The 14,682-nt window shown below is 49.6% G+C and overlaps 5 protein-coding genes across 5 annotated transcripts, besides 15 other annotated features; all 5 read left to right on the top strand.

Annotated features, from left to right (window-relative positions):
- Positions 1–14,682: part of a sequence feature (heterozygous, non-Esmeraldo-like haplotype) that runs on past the window's edge.
- Tc00.1047053509745.70 (hypothetical protein, conserved) lies at positions 102–1,883 on the top strand (the record flags this gene model as incomplete). The annotated part of the gene is made up of 1 exon (XM_803024.1): positions 102–1,883. The coding sequence occupies one exon, from the start codon at positions 102–104 to the stop codon at positions 1,881–1,883; it is 1,782 nt and encodes a 593-aa protein (XP_808117.1).
- Positions 1,869–2,046: a sequence feature (A-rich).
- Positions 2,800–2,824: a microsatellite.
- Positions 2,999–3,027: a microsatellite.
- On the top strand, positions 3,144–6,740 carry Tc00.1047053509745.60 (telomerase reverse transcriptase, putative; the record flags this gene model as incomplete). Its single annotated transcript, XM_803023.1, has 1 exon — positions 3,144–6,740. The coding sequence occupies one exon, from the start codon at positions 3,144–3,146 to the stop codon at positions 6,738–6,740; it is 3,597 nt and encodes a 1,198-aa protein (XP_808116.1).
- Positions 3,340–3,375: a microsatellite.
- Positions 6,884–6,910: a microsatellite.
- Tc00.1047053509745.40 (hypothetical protein, conserved) lies at positions 6,975–8,486 on the top strand (the record flags this gene model as incomplete). The annotated part of the gene is made up of 1 exon (XM_803022.1): positions 6,975–8,486. One exon carries the CDS (start codon positions 6,975–6,977, stop codon positions 8,484–8,486), a length of 1,512 nt encoding a protein of 503 aa, XP_808115.1.
- Positions 8,568–8,631: a sequence feature (T-rich).
- Positions 8,873–8,897: a microsatellite.
- On the top strand, positions 8,957–10,675 carry Tc00.1047053509745.20 (glycosyl transferase-like, putative; the record flags this gene model as incomplete). Its single annotated transcript, XM_803021.1, has 1 exon — positions 8,957–10,675. The coding sequence occupies one exon, from the start codon at positions 8,957–8,959 to the stop codon at positions 10,673–10,675; it is 1,719 nt and encodes a 572-aa protein (XP_808114.1).
- Positions 8,983–9,006: a microsatellite.
- Positions 10,711–10,735: a microsatellite.
- Positions 10,779–10,804: a microsatellite.
- Positions 11,170–11,208: a sequence feature (AT_rich).
- Positions 11,419–11,466: a sequence feature (A-rich).
- Positions 11,491–11,510: a microsatellite.
- On the top strand, positions 11,535–14,417 carry Tc00.1047053509745.10 (hypothetical protein, conserved; the record flags this gene model as incomplete). Its single annotated transcript, XM_803020.1, has 1 exon — positions 11,535–14,417. One exon carries the CDS (start codon positions 11,535–11,537, stop codon positions 14,415–14,417), a length of 2,883 nt encoding a protein of 960 aa, XP_808113.1.
- Positions 14,596–14,627: a microsatellite.

Here is a 14,682-nt window from a genome sequence, read left to right as displayed (position 1 = left end):
CGTGGGCAGGTGAGTCCTGTAGGAAGAGAAGAAGGAATTTCCTTTCCCCTGTTCAAGAGATAGAGGGAAAAGGAAAGAAACCCAAAGCGATAGAAAAGCTTATGTATGTTCCGTTTTGGGGCCCAAAGTCAAATATGGAAAAAGGAATTCGTGGCGCATGCCTCAGGAGCCTCTGCGTTTACTGCCCCACTCTTTCGGAGGGGAGGGAGGAGCGTGCGATGGACAACATTCTCTTTTATTACCCCCCACATGTTGCCGCGAATGCGCAGATGAACCAGGTTGGCTTTTGTATTGGCGCGGCGTGTCTGGTGGAGCGATTTGGGGCAACGCGGCCTCCCGACAGGATTCAAACAAGCCATGGTACCACGACGCTGTGCAATCCGTTTCCTAATCTATGGATCGCTGTTGAAACAACGGCAGTATATGAGAGCTTTGCTGTGCTGCCTGTGATTCGGCGAGGATTTGAGGTCTTTGTCTTTCGACATGGCTGGAAAACAATTTCAGCGCTTGTATCCCCCGATGTTGGATCAGCGGAGGTCCTTGAAGCGCGCAAAGCCCTGGAAAACTTTTACGGGAATTTTGCCGTATTTCTGGAAACGCGCATATTAGTTGTTGACATTCATGAAAGCATCCGTACGGCGAGGAGCATGACGCCTTCATTCCCCTCCGCATTTGGAACAACAGGAACAACCGTGGGAAGTGAAAGGGTGAGCACAGAGCGATGGAAGAGGCGCTGGGCAGTACTGGCATTCACAGAGAGTCTTCTTGCTTTTTCCGTTTTTATGCGTTCGACACCGCGTGCGGTACAGTCTACGTGTCATGGTCTGGCTTATCGCTACTTATCATTTCTTTCGGCAGGAAGAGTTCGGAATAGCCTTCAGGGCAGTAGGTGCAGCAACAACAATAATAAAAACAAGAATCATGTCATTGGGCATTTTTATAATCATTCATCTCGCACGGTTGGCTGGGGAGAAGAGTACAAGGGCATAGCTTCCACCACCGTCAGTGCTGCTACACTGACAAAAAATGCCGAAGAAAGTCTATTGTGGACTTGTTGCCAGTACATTGTGTTTGTAAGTGAGACATTGAAGGTGGTTGTCTTTAACGCCGCACCGGTCGTTGTGTCGAGGCTTTTATGCCTTTTATTAATGGAGCCTGGTCTGACGGATTTTGATATCTTTACGGAAAGTGGTCACTCGCGTTGCTGCATCTCTCATGCGTCAGGCATTACTGTTGTTTTTTTGATCAATGCCGATGTTTACAGATCTATGCATCAGACCATTTTGGAGGTTTGCAAGGCGCTTGCAGTTGATATTGCAGAATACTTGACGACTGGTACGTGTACCCTGACCCGTGGGGGCCTTGTTGACCAAAGTGAGATGCAGCAATTGGCGCTGACGCCTCTCAATCCCTCACATCGTACCGCTGCTGAATTTTTTTCTACGGTGTCACATCTACCGAAATTGCGTGAGATGAATTTGACATTTCAGTGGACCGTATGGCACAATGGCTTGATTATCGGATCACAAATGCATGAGTACCCCCGTGGTGTGCGTACACTGCTCTCAGGCATGTTAACTGCGCTCACGAGAGAACTATCTAGAAAGACGGGGGGTGTGAAGGGAATTTGTGATGTGGATTCTGCTAATAATCATCACGTTTGCTCTTGCGGGATTTTCGAGGAAGGCGATGCTCTCTCCTCATGCATGCAGTTGCCGTCTGCAGCGACGGAGTTGTGGATGCCGCTGTCCGATGCATCTTGGCTTTGCGTTTCGCGAAGGTATCATCACGTCGGTGGGGTAGTGTTTTACAATTCTGCTTCATTGAAGAGTTGCTTTGAAGCCACATCCGAGTTGTTTCCGTGCATGTCGTCTCTGTTGTAAGTTTTCTTTTTGTGTTTATTTTTGGTATGCTTTTTTTTTTTTTTTTGTCGCTGCAACGGTTTGTTTTTGCCTCTGTGATGCCTTCTTGTATTTACTTATATGTACCTGTTTTTATTTACCTTCAGTGACTTTTCTTTTGTTTCTCTCCATTGTTTTTTTTTTTTCACTATATGTATATTATGTATGTACTGTCCGTGTCATTTATCACGTTTGAAGATTGGGTTGGCGTGCTTGGCCAAATGCCACAATGTGACGTCGATGCACCGCAGTTCCCCGCGAAGTGGCGGGCGGCGGCAATGATGCCTGTGCACCGGAATTTGGGTGAGTTATGCTCTACCATGAAGGGCTCCGTCCGTGAAAATGAGGAGTGCGGCGTGGACGCGTCTTCATTTGTTCATGGAAGGAGACTGTGAGTGTAGGCCTATTGCGTAACTTATTTGTTGGAGATGGTGGTGAAGGCAGCGCAGTACGTCTTCTCTCCAGTCACTTAGGTCTCGAAGCATGCGATGTGTTGCGGAATGACGTTGTCTCCTTCACAAGTGAAATTTAAACTTTTTTCAGTATGGCCGAGTTTGTTACGTGGTTGTACGACAAGTAAAATATCAGCGGGGCATGAAATTTACTCCTTGCGTTATAGTCATGTTATGATTCTGCTTTCCAGTCTTGGAGTTGTGGCAGGGTTGCGGTTTTGCCACACGGTTGTTGTGTGTGGAAGCCGGAGTCCATGCACCCCTATTGTAATTTTGTCTGCATCCTCCCCCACTTCATTTCTGCGGTATGCATCGGAGGAAGAGACTCAAAGATATGCGTCAAGTTGGCTTCGGGGCGGGGCTGGAAGGAAACAACATCAGAGCGAAGGCATCCTCGCACTCTGTTAATTTGTTAATCTCAGGGGCTGCTTACACGGATGTTTTCATTTTTTTTTTTTTTTTTTTTTTTTTGCTCTGTTTCTTATGCATCTTCCTAATGTTTCCACTACCCCTTCTTTGTTTTTTTTTTTTTTGTTGTTGTTGCGCGTTGGCCTGCAGTGCAGTCAGTGGGGAGTGAAGCGATGAGGTAACGATGGACGCGTCCTGCATACTATTCATTATTGTTAATTATTATTAATGCTAGTGTTTTTTTCTTTTTTCTTTTTTTTTCTTTTACTCAAATCGCAGTTTCCGTGCCGGTGTTTGTTTGGTGGTTTAGCCTCCGGTTGATTGGAAACAACAGCAACCACAACACAGGAAGCGCGACGCAAGAAAGGAGGGAGGGGGAGACATGTCTTCCACGTTTCCCATTGTTCCCGGTTACGACGGTCCCTGGTCATTGAAGGACTTTCTGCAGCGATACTTCTTTGTGCGGCTGCGTTTTGAAGCGTCGCCACCGACGTGTTTTGTACCGCCCAACAATGAGAGGGTTCTCTTTGTGCGCCCAACGGGTGGCTTCGCCGTGGTGATGTACGCTTCTCTGAGCGCACCACCACCACCACCGCCGCCGCCGCCAGCACCACTGTTGGTGACGACAGGGGAGGGGGAATTTGCATCTAAAGGACATGACTTGTTGCCGCGAGCGGCATCTTTGACGCCACACGGGAGGCCTTTGACGTCATCGCTGCTACGATTACCCTTTTGGAATTCTCTTTTCACTCAGTTAGGACCCGCGGCTGTCAGTTTCATTTTAGCCTGGTGCCCTGTTGTGGTGCAGTTTGAGCCAAATGGCGGGGGACTGCAGGTTTTGGGCCCTCCGCTGAAGAATGCCGTACCGCGGGCGGTAAATCGACAGCGAGGTCCCGGTTGGACGGGATCACGCAAGATGGGGCGTTACGAGAGAAATGCACAGCATCGCATCTTACGAGGGAGTTCTTCTGAATCGCTGATGTCATCGCTTTATCGTCTGAATGTTTCTCGTCTCCCGTTGATTGGGGAGGCGCCTCTTTGTACCTTTGCAGAAATCGACCGTAGAGTGAATCCAAGACTTTCAAAATTATGGCGGGAGCATCACGGTGGTATGGGTGCTGCGCCATCATCATGTCGCTGCTCGGTTACTGCGGGGGCTGTTCCAATGCCATGTGCAGATGCTTGCAGCGTCTTGGCCGTGTCAAGGGAATTGGTTCACCTTGTGTTTCCCTACACTCTCTCCATCAACGTTGATGAAGACAACACTGTGAAAATGGCGTCTGTGGAGCGGCATCTTACACATGTTCTTCACTGTGTTTTGAGTGGTGTGTGTAAAATGAATTTTCGCGGTGCGGCGATCAAACATACTGGGTTTCTGGAGGAGCGCAGTCTTTCTTTTAACCATGTCCGTCCCCGTGGAGAGGCCGGGGCATGTGCGGCCGTCCCTGTATCGGAACTCACCGTGCCTGAGACCATTATGACATCATACCTCCGCAGTTTACTGGGTGGAATCTGGTGGCGTGCACCGCAAGCTACAGAGCGGGTGAGCTTTTGGGGAGAGGCGTTGGTGCTGGAAAGGCTGTGCGCTATCACCTTGAGTTGGCTGCAATGTGGGCGACACGAAAATTTTCCGCTCAGTCACTTTCTGCATCAGATGCCTGTTGCGAAGCTTCCATGGTTGCGTGGCTTCTACACCCGAGGCTCTGGGCGCAGGCGACGGTCCATGATTCAGCAGCGGGTGCTCCTTCAATTTTTTTTTTTTCTCTTTCAGCATGTAGTGCCGTTTTTGGTGCGAAGTTCGTTCCATGTGACGTGGTCATCGAAAAAACCTAATGCGTTTTTATTCATACCGAAATCGGTGTGGATTCGCCTCGTCAGTCGTGAACTGCGACAAGTCTGCCTTCGACGCCGGCGAAGAACGAAGAGGGAGAGAGACGGTGATGGTGCCCCGCAGCCGATGGCACTGCCGCCCATGGCTTTGGAGCGACTGACCTCAGAAAAAATTGTGGGATTGAAGATGCCACCTGGAAAAGACGCCGTCCCCGCTGTAACTACCGCTCCTCCGTTGTTGTACTCATCCATTCGGTTTCTGTTAGACCAACGCAAGTTGCGCCCCATCGCACGAGTTCGGTTTGCCAACGCGCGGTGGTTGCTGAAAATGGCCGATGGGTTGTGTTCGCCAGCAACACCATCCGTTTGCAATGTCTCTGGCAGGGCGGTGGCATCCACGAACCGAACTAAGAGAAGCAGTGCTGTTTCTCCCAACGCCACGGTCCTGCGGGGGGCACTCCGTTGTCTTCTTGCAGGTCTGGCGGAGCAATGCGTCGGATCGTCGCTGGTGAAGTTTACAAATATTTCTCATCAGGATGAATACGCCGAGGTGCGCTCTTTCGTCGAGGGTGCACGAAGGTTTTTTCACCATCCGCTGCTTGCATCCACTCTAGTGCCTTCTGCCGCCCCGGTGGAAAGCAGTGCTGTGGTGACGATGGTACGCGGGGACGCGGCGAGGTGTTACGATTGTCTTCCTCAAGAGGCGGTGATGAATACTGTCAGGCGTCTTCTCCCTCATGAGTTCTACCACACGTTATCCTTCACAGCCGTTGCCCCATTGACCGATGGGAGAGGGACTGCCACCGTGGAGGGAGTGGGTGTACAAGGATGGAAAACGGCCGAAGAGGACGCACCAAGCGTCGGGGTATTACTGCACCGGCGTGTGAAGTTGCAGACGGTTTCCGGGAAGTGTGTCCAAAATGGAACGCTTCCAGGTATTCCAAAGGGATGGATTATGTACGAAGAGCCCATACCACCATCTGAGTCCGTGATGCGTGGAGATGAAATGCGGACAGTTTTGGGGCAACACCTGCAGAAACATCTTGTGGTCATCGAAGGCAGACTTTACTCGCAGGGAGTGGGAATAACCCAAGGCTCTGCAGTAGCCATGCTGCTCTGCGACATACTTCTTGAAACGGTGGATCATTCTCTCTCAAATATTCTTTCACAACATGAAGAGCCGGCGCTGCTTTTACGACGAGTGGATGATGTCTTGGTGGTTACGCTCTCTCCTGTGGCGGCTGCTAGATGTGATGCGGCGTTGCGCCATGGATGGCCTGAGGTGGGATTTTTTTGCCAAGATGAAAAGCTACGATGTACGACGGTCGCACTTATTCCGTGGTGCGGTCTGCTGTGGAATCCGCAGACGTTGGAGTTTTCTGTGGAGTGGAGACGTTTATCGTCACTACTTCCACACATCGCCTCACGTCCAATGACGGGAAATGAGCCGCTGCATTGTTCTCTGCGATTGATGAGTATTTTATGTCTTCGCACACCACTGACGGTGCTTTGCCGTCGCATAAACACGAAGACCCGTGTGGTGCAGACGCTTTGCGAGATTGGGTTTCTCTGGTCACGCTTCTTCTTAAAGAAGCTCCTGCAGAACGCCATGTTTATCAGACCGCACGTGCGGGTGCTGCTTCGGCCTCTCGCATTGGCCATTGCGTCGCTGTGCCGATTAATTAGGCGCCAAAAAGGATACCTGGAGCGTCTTGGCTCCTTCTGTGATGTAACGGACGAGGAAATCCGGCTCTGCGTCCTGTTCACTCTGCATCACACCCTTCAGGAATGGTTGCCGCGGATGATTTCCCAAATACGGCGGCGCAGGGAAGGGTTAAAGCAGTTTTTTCTCCTGATATCAGCTCTTGTGCGACGTAAAATGAGGGCGGCACTTTTGATGGACGGCGCTCCTTGTGAAGGGGATGATGAACACATCGCTGCTAGTCGCGGCGGTAGTCATGGCGTTGCAGCAGCAGCAGCTGCTATTAATAAATATGATGACGTGGGTAAGCTTCTGCTGGCTGAGGGTGACGATACAGTCATTGTGCGAGCACTCGCTGCCGTGCGATTTCCCCTCTCACGTGCATTCACGCACGGGGGGAATTTGTGGCGGCTCTCAGAGGATTCAACAGGGAAGATTGCAAAATAAAAAGATTCTGTTGCCGACCGCCTTGAAGTGAGTTTTTTTTTTTTTTTTTGAATTTGAATTTGAAGGTTGCTTGCGAATACATATTTTTTGTTTTACACTTTTCTTGGCTTTTCTATTTGTGTGTATATATATATTGCGATCCGTTTTTTTTTTTTTTTTTTTTTTTTTTTGTGGGGGGGTTGTTTCTCCGCCCCCCTTCTCTCTCACTTGTCGTCACTCACCTGCAGGAAGGGGATGGAGGACAGTGGAGTTATCGCCCAGTGGACCAATAACAGGAGCCACTCGGGCGGCAGGAAGGAGTTGAGCGGCAGGGGGTTCACGACACACGCCGGCGGGTCATCGTCCATGAATACTAAATCAGGGGCCTCAATTGATTCACGGCGGCAGCGTTCCCTCTCTTCTTCAGGACCGAAACGCGGCAGCAGTCCGACTCAGCAACAGGGCAAAGGGAAAAAAGCGGAAAAGCTACCGCCCATCGCCAGCAAGCATCAGGGCCGAAATAACACTTCAAAGGGTGCGGCCGGCGCGGCGTCCGGAGGGAGTCCGACCTTAAAAAAAAAACGGAAGGCGACGGGATCGCGAACCCCCACGCCGAGGGGAAGCTCCGGGGGAAAACGAAAGGGCTCCCCCTCATCCGCATCGAAATTGGGCAGCCGAGCCTCGTCTTTTGGCAAGCCCTCGGCCCCTTTGGGCTCAGGTCGGCACAGGAAATTGTCTCGAGCTTCGTCGGGTTTCTCTCGCACGCATGGGAGTTCGGGTGCATCGACGTCGCGACGACGTAAATCTCTCAAGAAAAGAGGGGGCAGCAGTCGTTCCGGAAGCAAAAAAAGATTGACGAAGGGGAAGAAGGGAAGGATGCGGTCGGCCTCATCACGTGGTGCCTCCAAAGAGGACATGGGGATGGCTTATATGGCCTCATTGTTCGCGACAGAGGCGGCGCAACGCGTTGGTATTGAAGAGGAGGAGGATACCACACGTGAGTTGTTCATGCCAGACTACAACCTTCTTGTCATGAACATGGTCCGTGCACAGTTGGCCGTCGTGAATGATCGACAGCAGTACCTCAATGATGCCTTCAAGGCCCTTCGTGCCCATGGCATTCAGCTGGGATCCGGTCAAGATCCCAATGCGGCAATTGAGATGCTACGGCTACAGGTGCAGGCTGAGATGCAGAAGCAGGTAGACGATGTGCGAGTGGAGAACGGAACCCTCCGGGGTTTGTTGGAGGAGAAGAAAACAGAGTTGGAGGAGAAAACAGCGGAGATGCAAGGACTCCGGGATAAAGTGAACCGAAAACTTATGCGATTTGAGGTAGAGAGTGAATCCTTGAAGGCTGAGGTGCAGTCGGCCCTGCAAACCAGTCAACTGGATGTGGACCGGATGAAGCGAGATCTCGGCCATCGTATTGACGTGGCCAGCGCATCGCTTCGCACCCCCAAGTATGACACGGCCTTGCGCTCTATGCAGGATATGGTGCGCACCGTGCAGGAGGAGATCCAAGAGCACCATGACAAATTAACTAAGCTTATTGTTTCTATAGGAGCACAAGACACGTTTCTGCGGGAGAAGAGTGATTCCATGCACTCTAACTTCCCAACAAGATATCGTGACGAGTTGCGGAAGCTCGACAATGACCGTTTGCTAAATATACTCGACGTGCTCTCATTCCACGACGCTGTTGTGGAAACGGTAGGTAAGGCCCTGTACGTGCTACAAAAATCGGAGCATAGCACAAATGTATTTTAATCCCCCCCCCCCTTTTTTTTTTTTTCTTTTTCTTCTCATTATTTGTGGTCATGACGTCGATGTATTTTACGGAATTTGTGTAAAAAAAAAAGAAAAAAAGAAAAGGACGCAACAATAAAAAAAAAATAGAAAATAAATAAATAAATGGAGGGAAACAACTGCAGCCGCAATGCAGTGTTTTATTTATTTATTTGCCAGAGATTCAACGGGTTTCTTTGTTTTTGTTGTTGTTGTTTTCTTTAATGTGCAAGTCTGAGAATATCGGAGTTTCCCATCAGATGTGCGAAGGGGAACTTGGCTTTTGTCTGGCATGTACATCAACACACATGCGCATGTATGTATTCGTATATATTCCACGTGCATGCATGCGTATCTATTTATTTATTTCTCTCTCTCTCTCTCTCTCTCTCTTCTTTTGCCTCTCTTTTTATGTGCTACCCTCTTGTTATGTGTGCTTTTGTTGTGTTTGAATGAATAGAGGCGCGATTTCTGAGAAAAACAAACAAACAAACAAACAAACCCCCCCGTTTATGGTTGGCTCCGATACACCACGAATGGGTGGTTTGATTTTGTTTCGCATGTCACGTAAAAGTTTTCTTTTTTTGATGGTTTTTTTTTTATGGTTGACATTTTTTTGTACGCAACTGTTTCTATTGAAACATGTTGAAAATGCCGAGTATCGTACGGAATTTCAACCAATTTCTTCCACCGTTATTCAAGTGACCCAACCTCTAAATGGCGATGGAGTGCAGGAAAAATCTTGTGTTTTGCGGACAGTGGAAAAGTACACCCGTTACGCTGCGGAGGCCGTTGCTGCTGCAGGGAAAATTCAACATCGTAGTCGACTGCGGATCGCCGCCTTTACGCGCTTGTGGATTGCACCCATTCACAAGTCCGGTGGCATGCAACTTCATGCCTTTCAAATTTACTCTCAATTAGCTGCACGGGGCCATTACGTCCATGTCTTTGTCACAGGTCCTCCTGGAAACTATAGGCGTGAGTTGATGTACTGTGCCGACCCAGAAAACAACACGGCAAGGGTATGTAAAAACCCCGAGGCACGGTTGGTGGTGCAGCAAGTACCCTCTTCCGAAAATATGGGGTACAGTGTAGCGTGGATGAATAATTGTGTTAAGGCATTCAACATTCTTCACACCAAACAGCCTTTTGACGTGGTACACAGTGAGAGTTGGGCAGCCGTGCCGAACATCTACCAGCTAAGACTTCCGTTTGCTGTAACCTGGCATGGCTCCATGCTTGACTGGTTTCGTAATGAGTTGAACCGTATTGCGCACAACTATCGTGTGGGGCGCAAGGCACCAGGGAGGGAAATGTGGAAACGCATGCGGGATCTTGCGAAGGCGGTGGCAATGGAGGAGTACATGCTCCTGACGATCCCTCAACATATTGTTATATCCGACACGGCTGAGCGGGATCTGGTGGAAATGCAACACGTGCCCCGGGAACGGATTGCATTGATTTATAACGGTGTTAACACCGGCATCTTTCATTCACGTGAGGGAACATGGATGCGTGATGCATTTTTGCGGAGTCATGGGGTGCCGCCGGAACATTTTGTCGTGGGATGTGGCGGCCGACTGGTGGAAATAAAAGGGCACCTGCAGTTATCTCATGCGATGCGCCACATTATGGAACAGTACAGAAACGTGACGCTTCTTGTTACCGGCGAGGGTGCGATGGGGAATATTTATGCTTCCATGCGCATGGAGGGGCTCTCTGTCGTTCAGCTGGGAATGCTCTCTCAGGAGGAACTTGGAACTTTCTATCATGCAATTGACGTGTTTGTAGATCCCTTCTACCAGCATCACGGTTTGAACACGGTGATGATTGAGGCAGCTTTGTCCGAGGTGCCACTTGTTGTGACCGCCCTTGGCGGCGCATTGTCGGTGGTACCGTGTACAGATTACGGTCGCCTGTTTACTGTTGGCGATGTGATGGGGTTGGCGCGGGAGATTCTTTACTACATGCTTCATCCTGACGAGGCCAAGGCAACAGCACGTCGAGCCCGCGAACGTGCTATGAAATTATTCAGCAGTAACGTCATGGTAATGCACTACGAGAGTTTGTTATATCGTTTGGTGGATCATCCACCAACTTTGCCAAACATGACAGGTGATGTTGTATGTATACCTGTATACCCGGCCCTTTGCTACCGCGAAGTATCGTAGACAAATGAAACCAACAACAACAATAAAGAAGGCACAATAATAAGAATAATAATAATAATAGAGATGAATTGAGCAAACAACAAGCCAAAAGAGCAGAGAAGGAATATATGTATATATATATATATACATTTTCCTTTTTTTTTTCTTTTCCGCGTGGATTGGGTTGTTTCTTAAGATGCCGCGAGGGAAGGCAGGAAGTGGAGGTCTTTTTTCCTTTTGTTCCACTCTCTTTCTACTGCTGCTCTCCACGAGGGGAGGTTGGGAGGCGGCGGGGCCTCTTGATGAATGCCACGTTGTCCTTTTCACAAAGAGGCCCGGTGATCATTGCGGTTTTTATTTATGAACACATCCTTCTACGTTTGTGCATGCGTGTTTGAATGGGTCTCAGTCGGAGTGTGGGGGATGTTGGGCGCATGGAACCAAACGGTCATCTCCTCCGCCCGTTGTTTCGTCCGCTCCGTCTTTGTGGGCACGCGGACCTCAGCTAAGCGCACATTTATTTATCTTTTATTATTTACTTTATTTTTTAAATTGACTGCTGCCTTTCTGTGTTGAGTATACTGAAGAGTTGGATACTTTTCCCACGAGCGAATACACTTTTTTTTCTTTTTGGTGTATGTGTGTGTGTGAGTGATTTTTTTTGTGAGTAATTTCTTCCATTGCTTTTTTTTTAGTGTTTTTTTTTTTTACTGCATCCCTCGAGTGCCTCATTGCGCGGCAAGAAAATTTTGTTGTTGAATATGTTTTTTTTTCTTTTTGCTCTTTTATTTCATTTCCCTTTCCTTTCTGTTTGGCTGCGTGTGTCTGTCTCTCACTGTGTGTGTGTGTGTGTGTGCTTTGGAGGGGTGACGGCATAAAAATGCGGCCTTTAGGTCTAAGTAGTCGGCATGAGCGGGATTTGGCTAGCGAGAGCCCCGTTCTGGTAAGTGTTGGTCGCGCAGATTTCCAGCTTCGGAGTGAAATGGATCAAACGACGGTCGCTCTCCGGCAAAGGGAGGCGCAGCAGCAGCGGGTGTTTAGACGAGAGCGTGCAGCTGTACGGTCACGTGTGGATCGTGACATGCAGGTTTTGTTAGAGGGCGTGGAGGGCGTGTTGCCGCCCTGCGTTATTGACCCGCCAGTCATCACAGAGACTCGTTCTTCGGTCTTTTCATTGCCAGAAAAAAGGGGAGCAGCACGCACGGCACATGCGACGGGAGAGCTGCCACCAGCATCCTTGTCCACTTCGAGTAGAGAGAGAAGAGTCCTTGTTTCATGCGGTGACAATCGCAGCAAGCTGAACGGTGCGGCGGAGGAAGTGAAGTCTTTGCAGGTTACTGGCGTGCATAGAGGCGGAGGTGGTGCACTACCACGCGGTTTTCCACTCCCGTTTGAGGAGTCGGGCTTTCAATGTGTGGCACATTGGGCCGACACAAGCTTCCAAGAGGTGTTGCTCGCTGCGTTGGGGCCGCGCTCTCAGCGGGAGCGCAGAGAGAAGGACGCACCCAGCAGTCGCTTCCTTGTGAGTGTGGCGTGTTATTTGCTCAATGAGCTTCTTACACGTGAGCCCAAAATGTCTGTTATTTGGCCTGAACTTCGTGATGTGATTTTTAAGGCGGTTTTTCGGCCATGTGCGCCCTCTTCTGCTCCCGGGACGGAAGGCGCTGATGCGTTATTTTATCCCCGTTTTGAGTCCTGCCATGACTTTACGGGCCTGCAATTGTGGTCCGACGCTTTTTTTGCGAGCCGCGCGGAGAACGCCCGGTTGCAGCGGAGGATTGAGGAATTGAAGGGAATCTTGCAAAAAAGTCGTCTTATCCTTCGTTTTGCACAGCGGCGTGTGGATCGCATGCGTCTTTGGCACACTTTTTGTGCATGGCGGAAAACAACACAGCGAGAACGATCTTTTTTTGATTCCGCGACGGCTTATTTTACGCGTGTGCGGCAGCGTATTCGCATGGAGGGGTGCTTCCTGCGTTGGCGACGCATTGCGACCCATTCTCATGGGTTGGAGCTGCTGAGGATGTTGAAGGAGTCTGAGGTGCGGCTTGCGTTTGTGGAGAGCTCCAATACGAAGAAAGTGGCCACCCTCATGAATCAACTTGAGGAAGAACGCAAGTCGAATTTGATTCTTGAAATGAAAAAGGAGGCGTTGAAGTCTCAGTTGGCAGAAGGCCATGTGATTGCTCTTCGTGCGATAGACAATGAGATTCAACAGCATCAGGCAAACGTTTTGATGACAAAAAAGCAAAGCAAGCGTTGGGAGCGTTTGGCAAAGACATTTTCATACCGGGTCAATTGTGTGATGGTTCCGCCGTCTTTGAGAAAGTATGGCGTTGCCTTGCGGCTTATTGAGGATAAATACGCGTTGAATGCATCAGTTCCAAACAATTTGGGGATTGAGGCACGTCGGGCTCTTGAGGCCTTTCTGTTGGACTGGGTCAATTATTTCATGAGGACCACGGTGGGGGGTGACTTTTGGCGTCCCGTCGTGAAGATTAACACGGGTTTGAATGACGGAGACTTTGGCTGTGGCGCACTGTTGCAATTTGTGCGTGCGTTGGAATCGGTGTACATTGCAAAAGGGGCGCGGTGCGCGGGGTCAGCTCCTCCTGTCAGCCGGTGGAATGAGGGTCGCCGTTCAATTGAGGGAAAAGACAGCACAAGTTTGCCTGTGGAGGAGCAAAGTGACGTGGTCTTTACGGAGCTGAGACGCCTGCTCTACATACAGACAATGGAAGGTCTGTACCCCACACTGCTGTGCCATTGCACATTCCTGGACAGCTTTTTTACCCCCACACTCTTCTGTCGGGCCGCACACCCCACCGCTATGCTTTGGGTGCTCGCTTCGCTCTTCGTTGGGTACACACGTCTTGCATGCAGTGGATCAGCACTGGTGGAAAATGATTTAGACGCCGCCCTACGCTGCCAAGAAGAAGGTGCGCTTCAGGATCGCACCACAGGGTTCCCTTCAATGTGTAATGAAAAGGCAGAACCGGTGCCGGCTGTTGCGGCTACGACGGCAAAAGAGGGTGGATTTGCTAAACACCGTTCAGGGGGGCGAAACAGTCGTCTGCATGTCGTATCAAAAAATACGGCTATTCAAAAGCGCCTACGCTCAAAGCAGTGTAACATGGAATCCTTTCGCAAACGGCATGACGAGGAGGAGACGGATGAGAAAGCGACCGGCGAAATGGAACGACTTGCAGATACCCTCTCGGATTTGGAAGTATATTTGGGCCTTGACGACCAGGAGGACGAGGAGAGTTCGAGCAGCAGCAAAAGCAACAGTAGATGCGCAAGCAGTGAAGGAGGGCGCACTATTCATAGGAATGATGACTATACAGAATTGTCGTCAACGGTCATGCATTCCAGCTCGGATGCACGAGAGGAGTCAGGATCCAAGCAAAGCACAAACGTCACAAGGGGAGAACGACAACGACGTGTGAATCGGAAGGCACATTTAATCCCACCTATGAATCCTTCAATATGTTCTTTTTCATTTCGGGATTTTGTAGCGTATCATAGCCGGGAGACAAAAAAGAGACGATTATGGACGGGCTTTTCCCGTGTGGTTACTTCATTGGTTGTGCGGCTCCGTGTTTTAGATGTGGAACCCCCGACATCGGTGGAATTTAATCCCGTTTCCGATAGAAAAAAATCCGGTCCACGCACAAAAAACACATTCCTTTCCGCTTCAGCTCGCTCGGCTTCCACTCTTCAGTCACGCAAGTCCATTCGGCTGGTGCCTTCATTTTCGTAGGAAAGACAGTCCCCCACATGCGACTGCAATAATAGGAAGAATGGCGTCCTCACTGATTTATTTATTTGTTTGCTGTCGGCTTTGAATTTTCTTTTTTTTCTTTTTTTTCCCTCTATCTCTCTCTGTCTGTGTGTGTGTGTGTGGTTTTTTGAGATGTAAATTGGTGATGATCAAAAGCAAAAAAAAAAGAAAAAAAAAAAGGAACAAAAAGAGGTGTCTTTTATTTTTGCCCCTCCTTTTTTTTTTTTTTTTTGTTACGTGACAG

Source organism: Trypanosoma cruzi, genomic scaffold, assembly GCF_000209065.1.
Source record: "Trypanosoma cruzi strain CL Brener 1047053516447 genomic scaffold, whole genome shotgun sequence".
Taxonomy (NCBI): Eukaryota; Euglenozoa; class Kinetoplastea; order Trypanosomatida; family Trypanosomatidae; genus Trypanosoma; species Trypanosoma cruzi.
The sequence above is the reverse complement of the archived record's forward strand: the minus strand, read 5'-3'. Positions and strand labels throughout refer to the sequence as shown.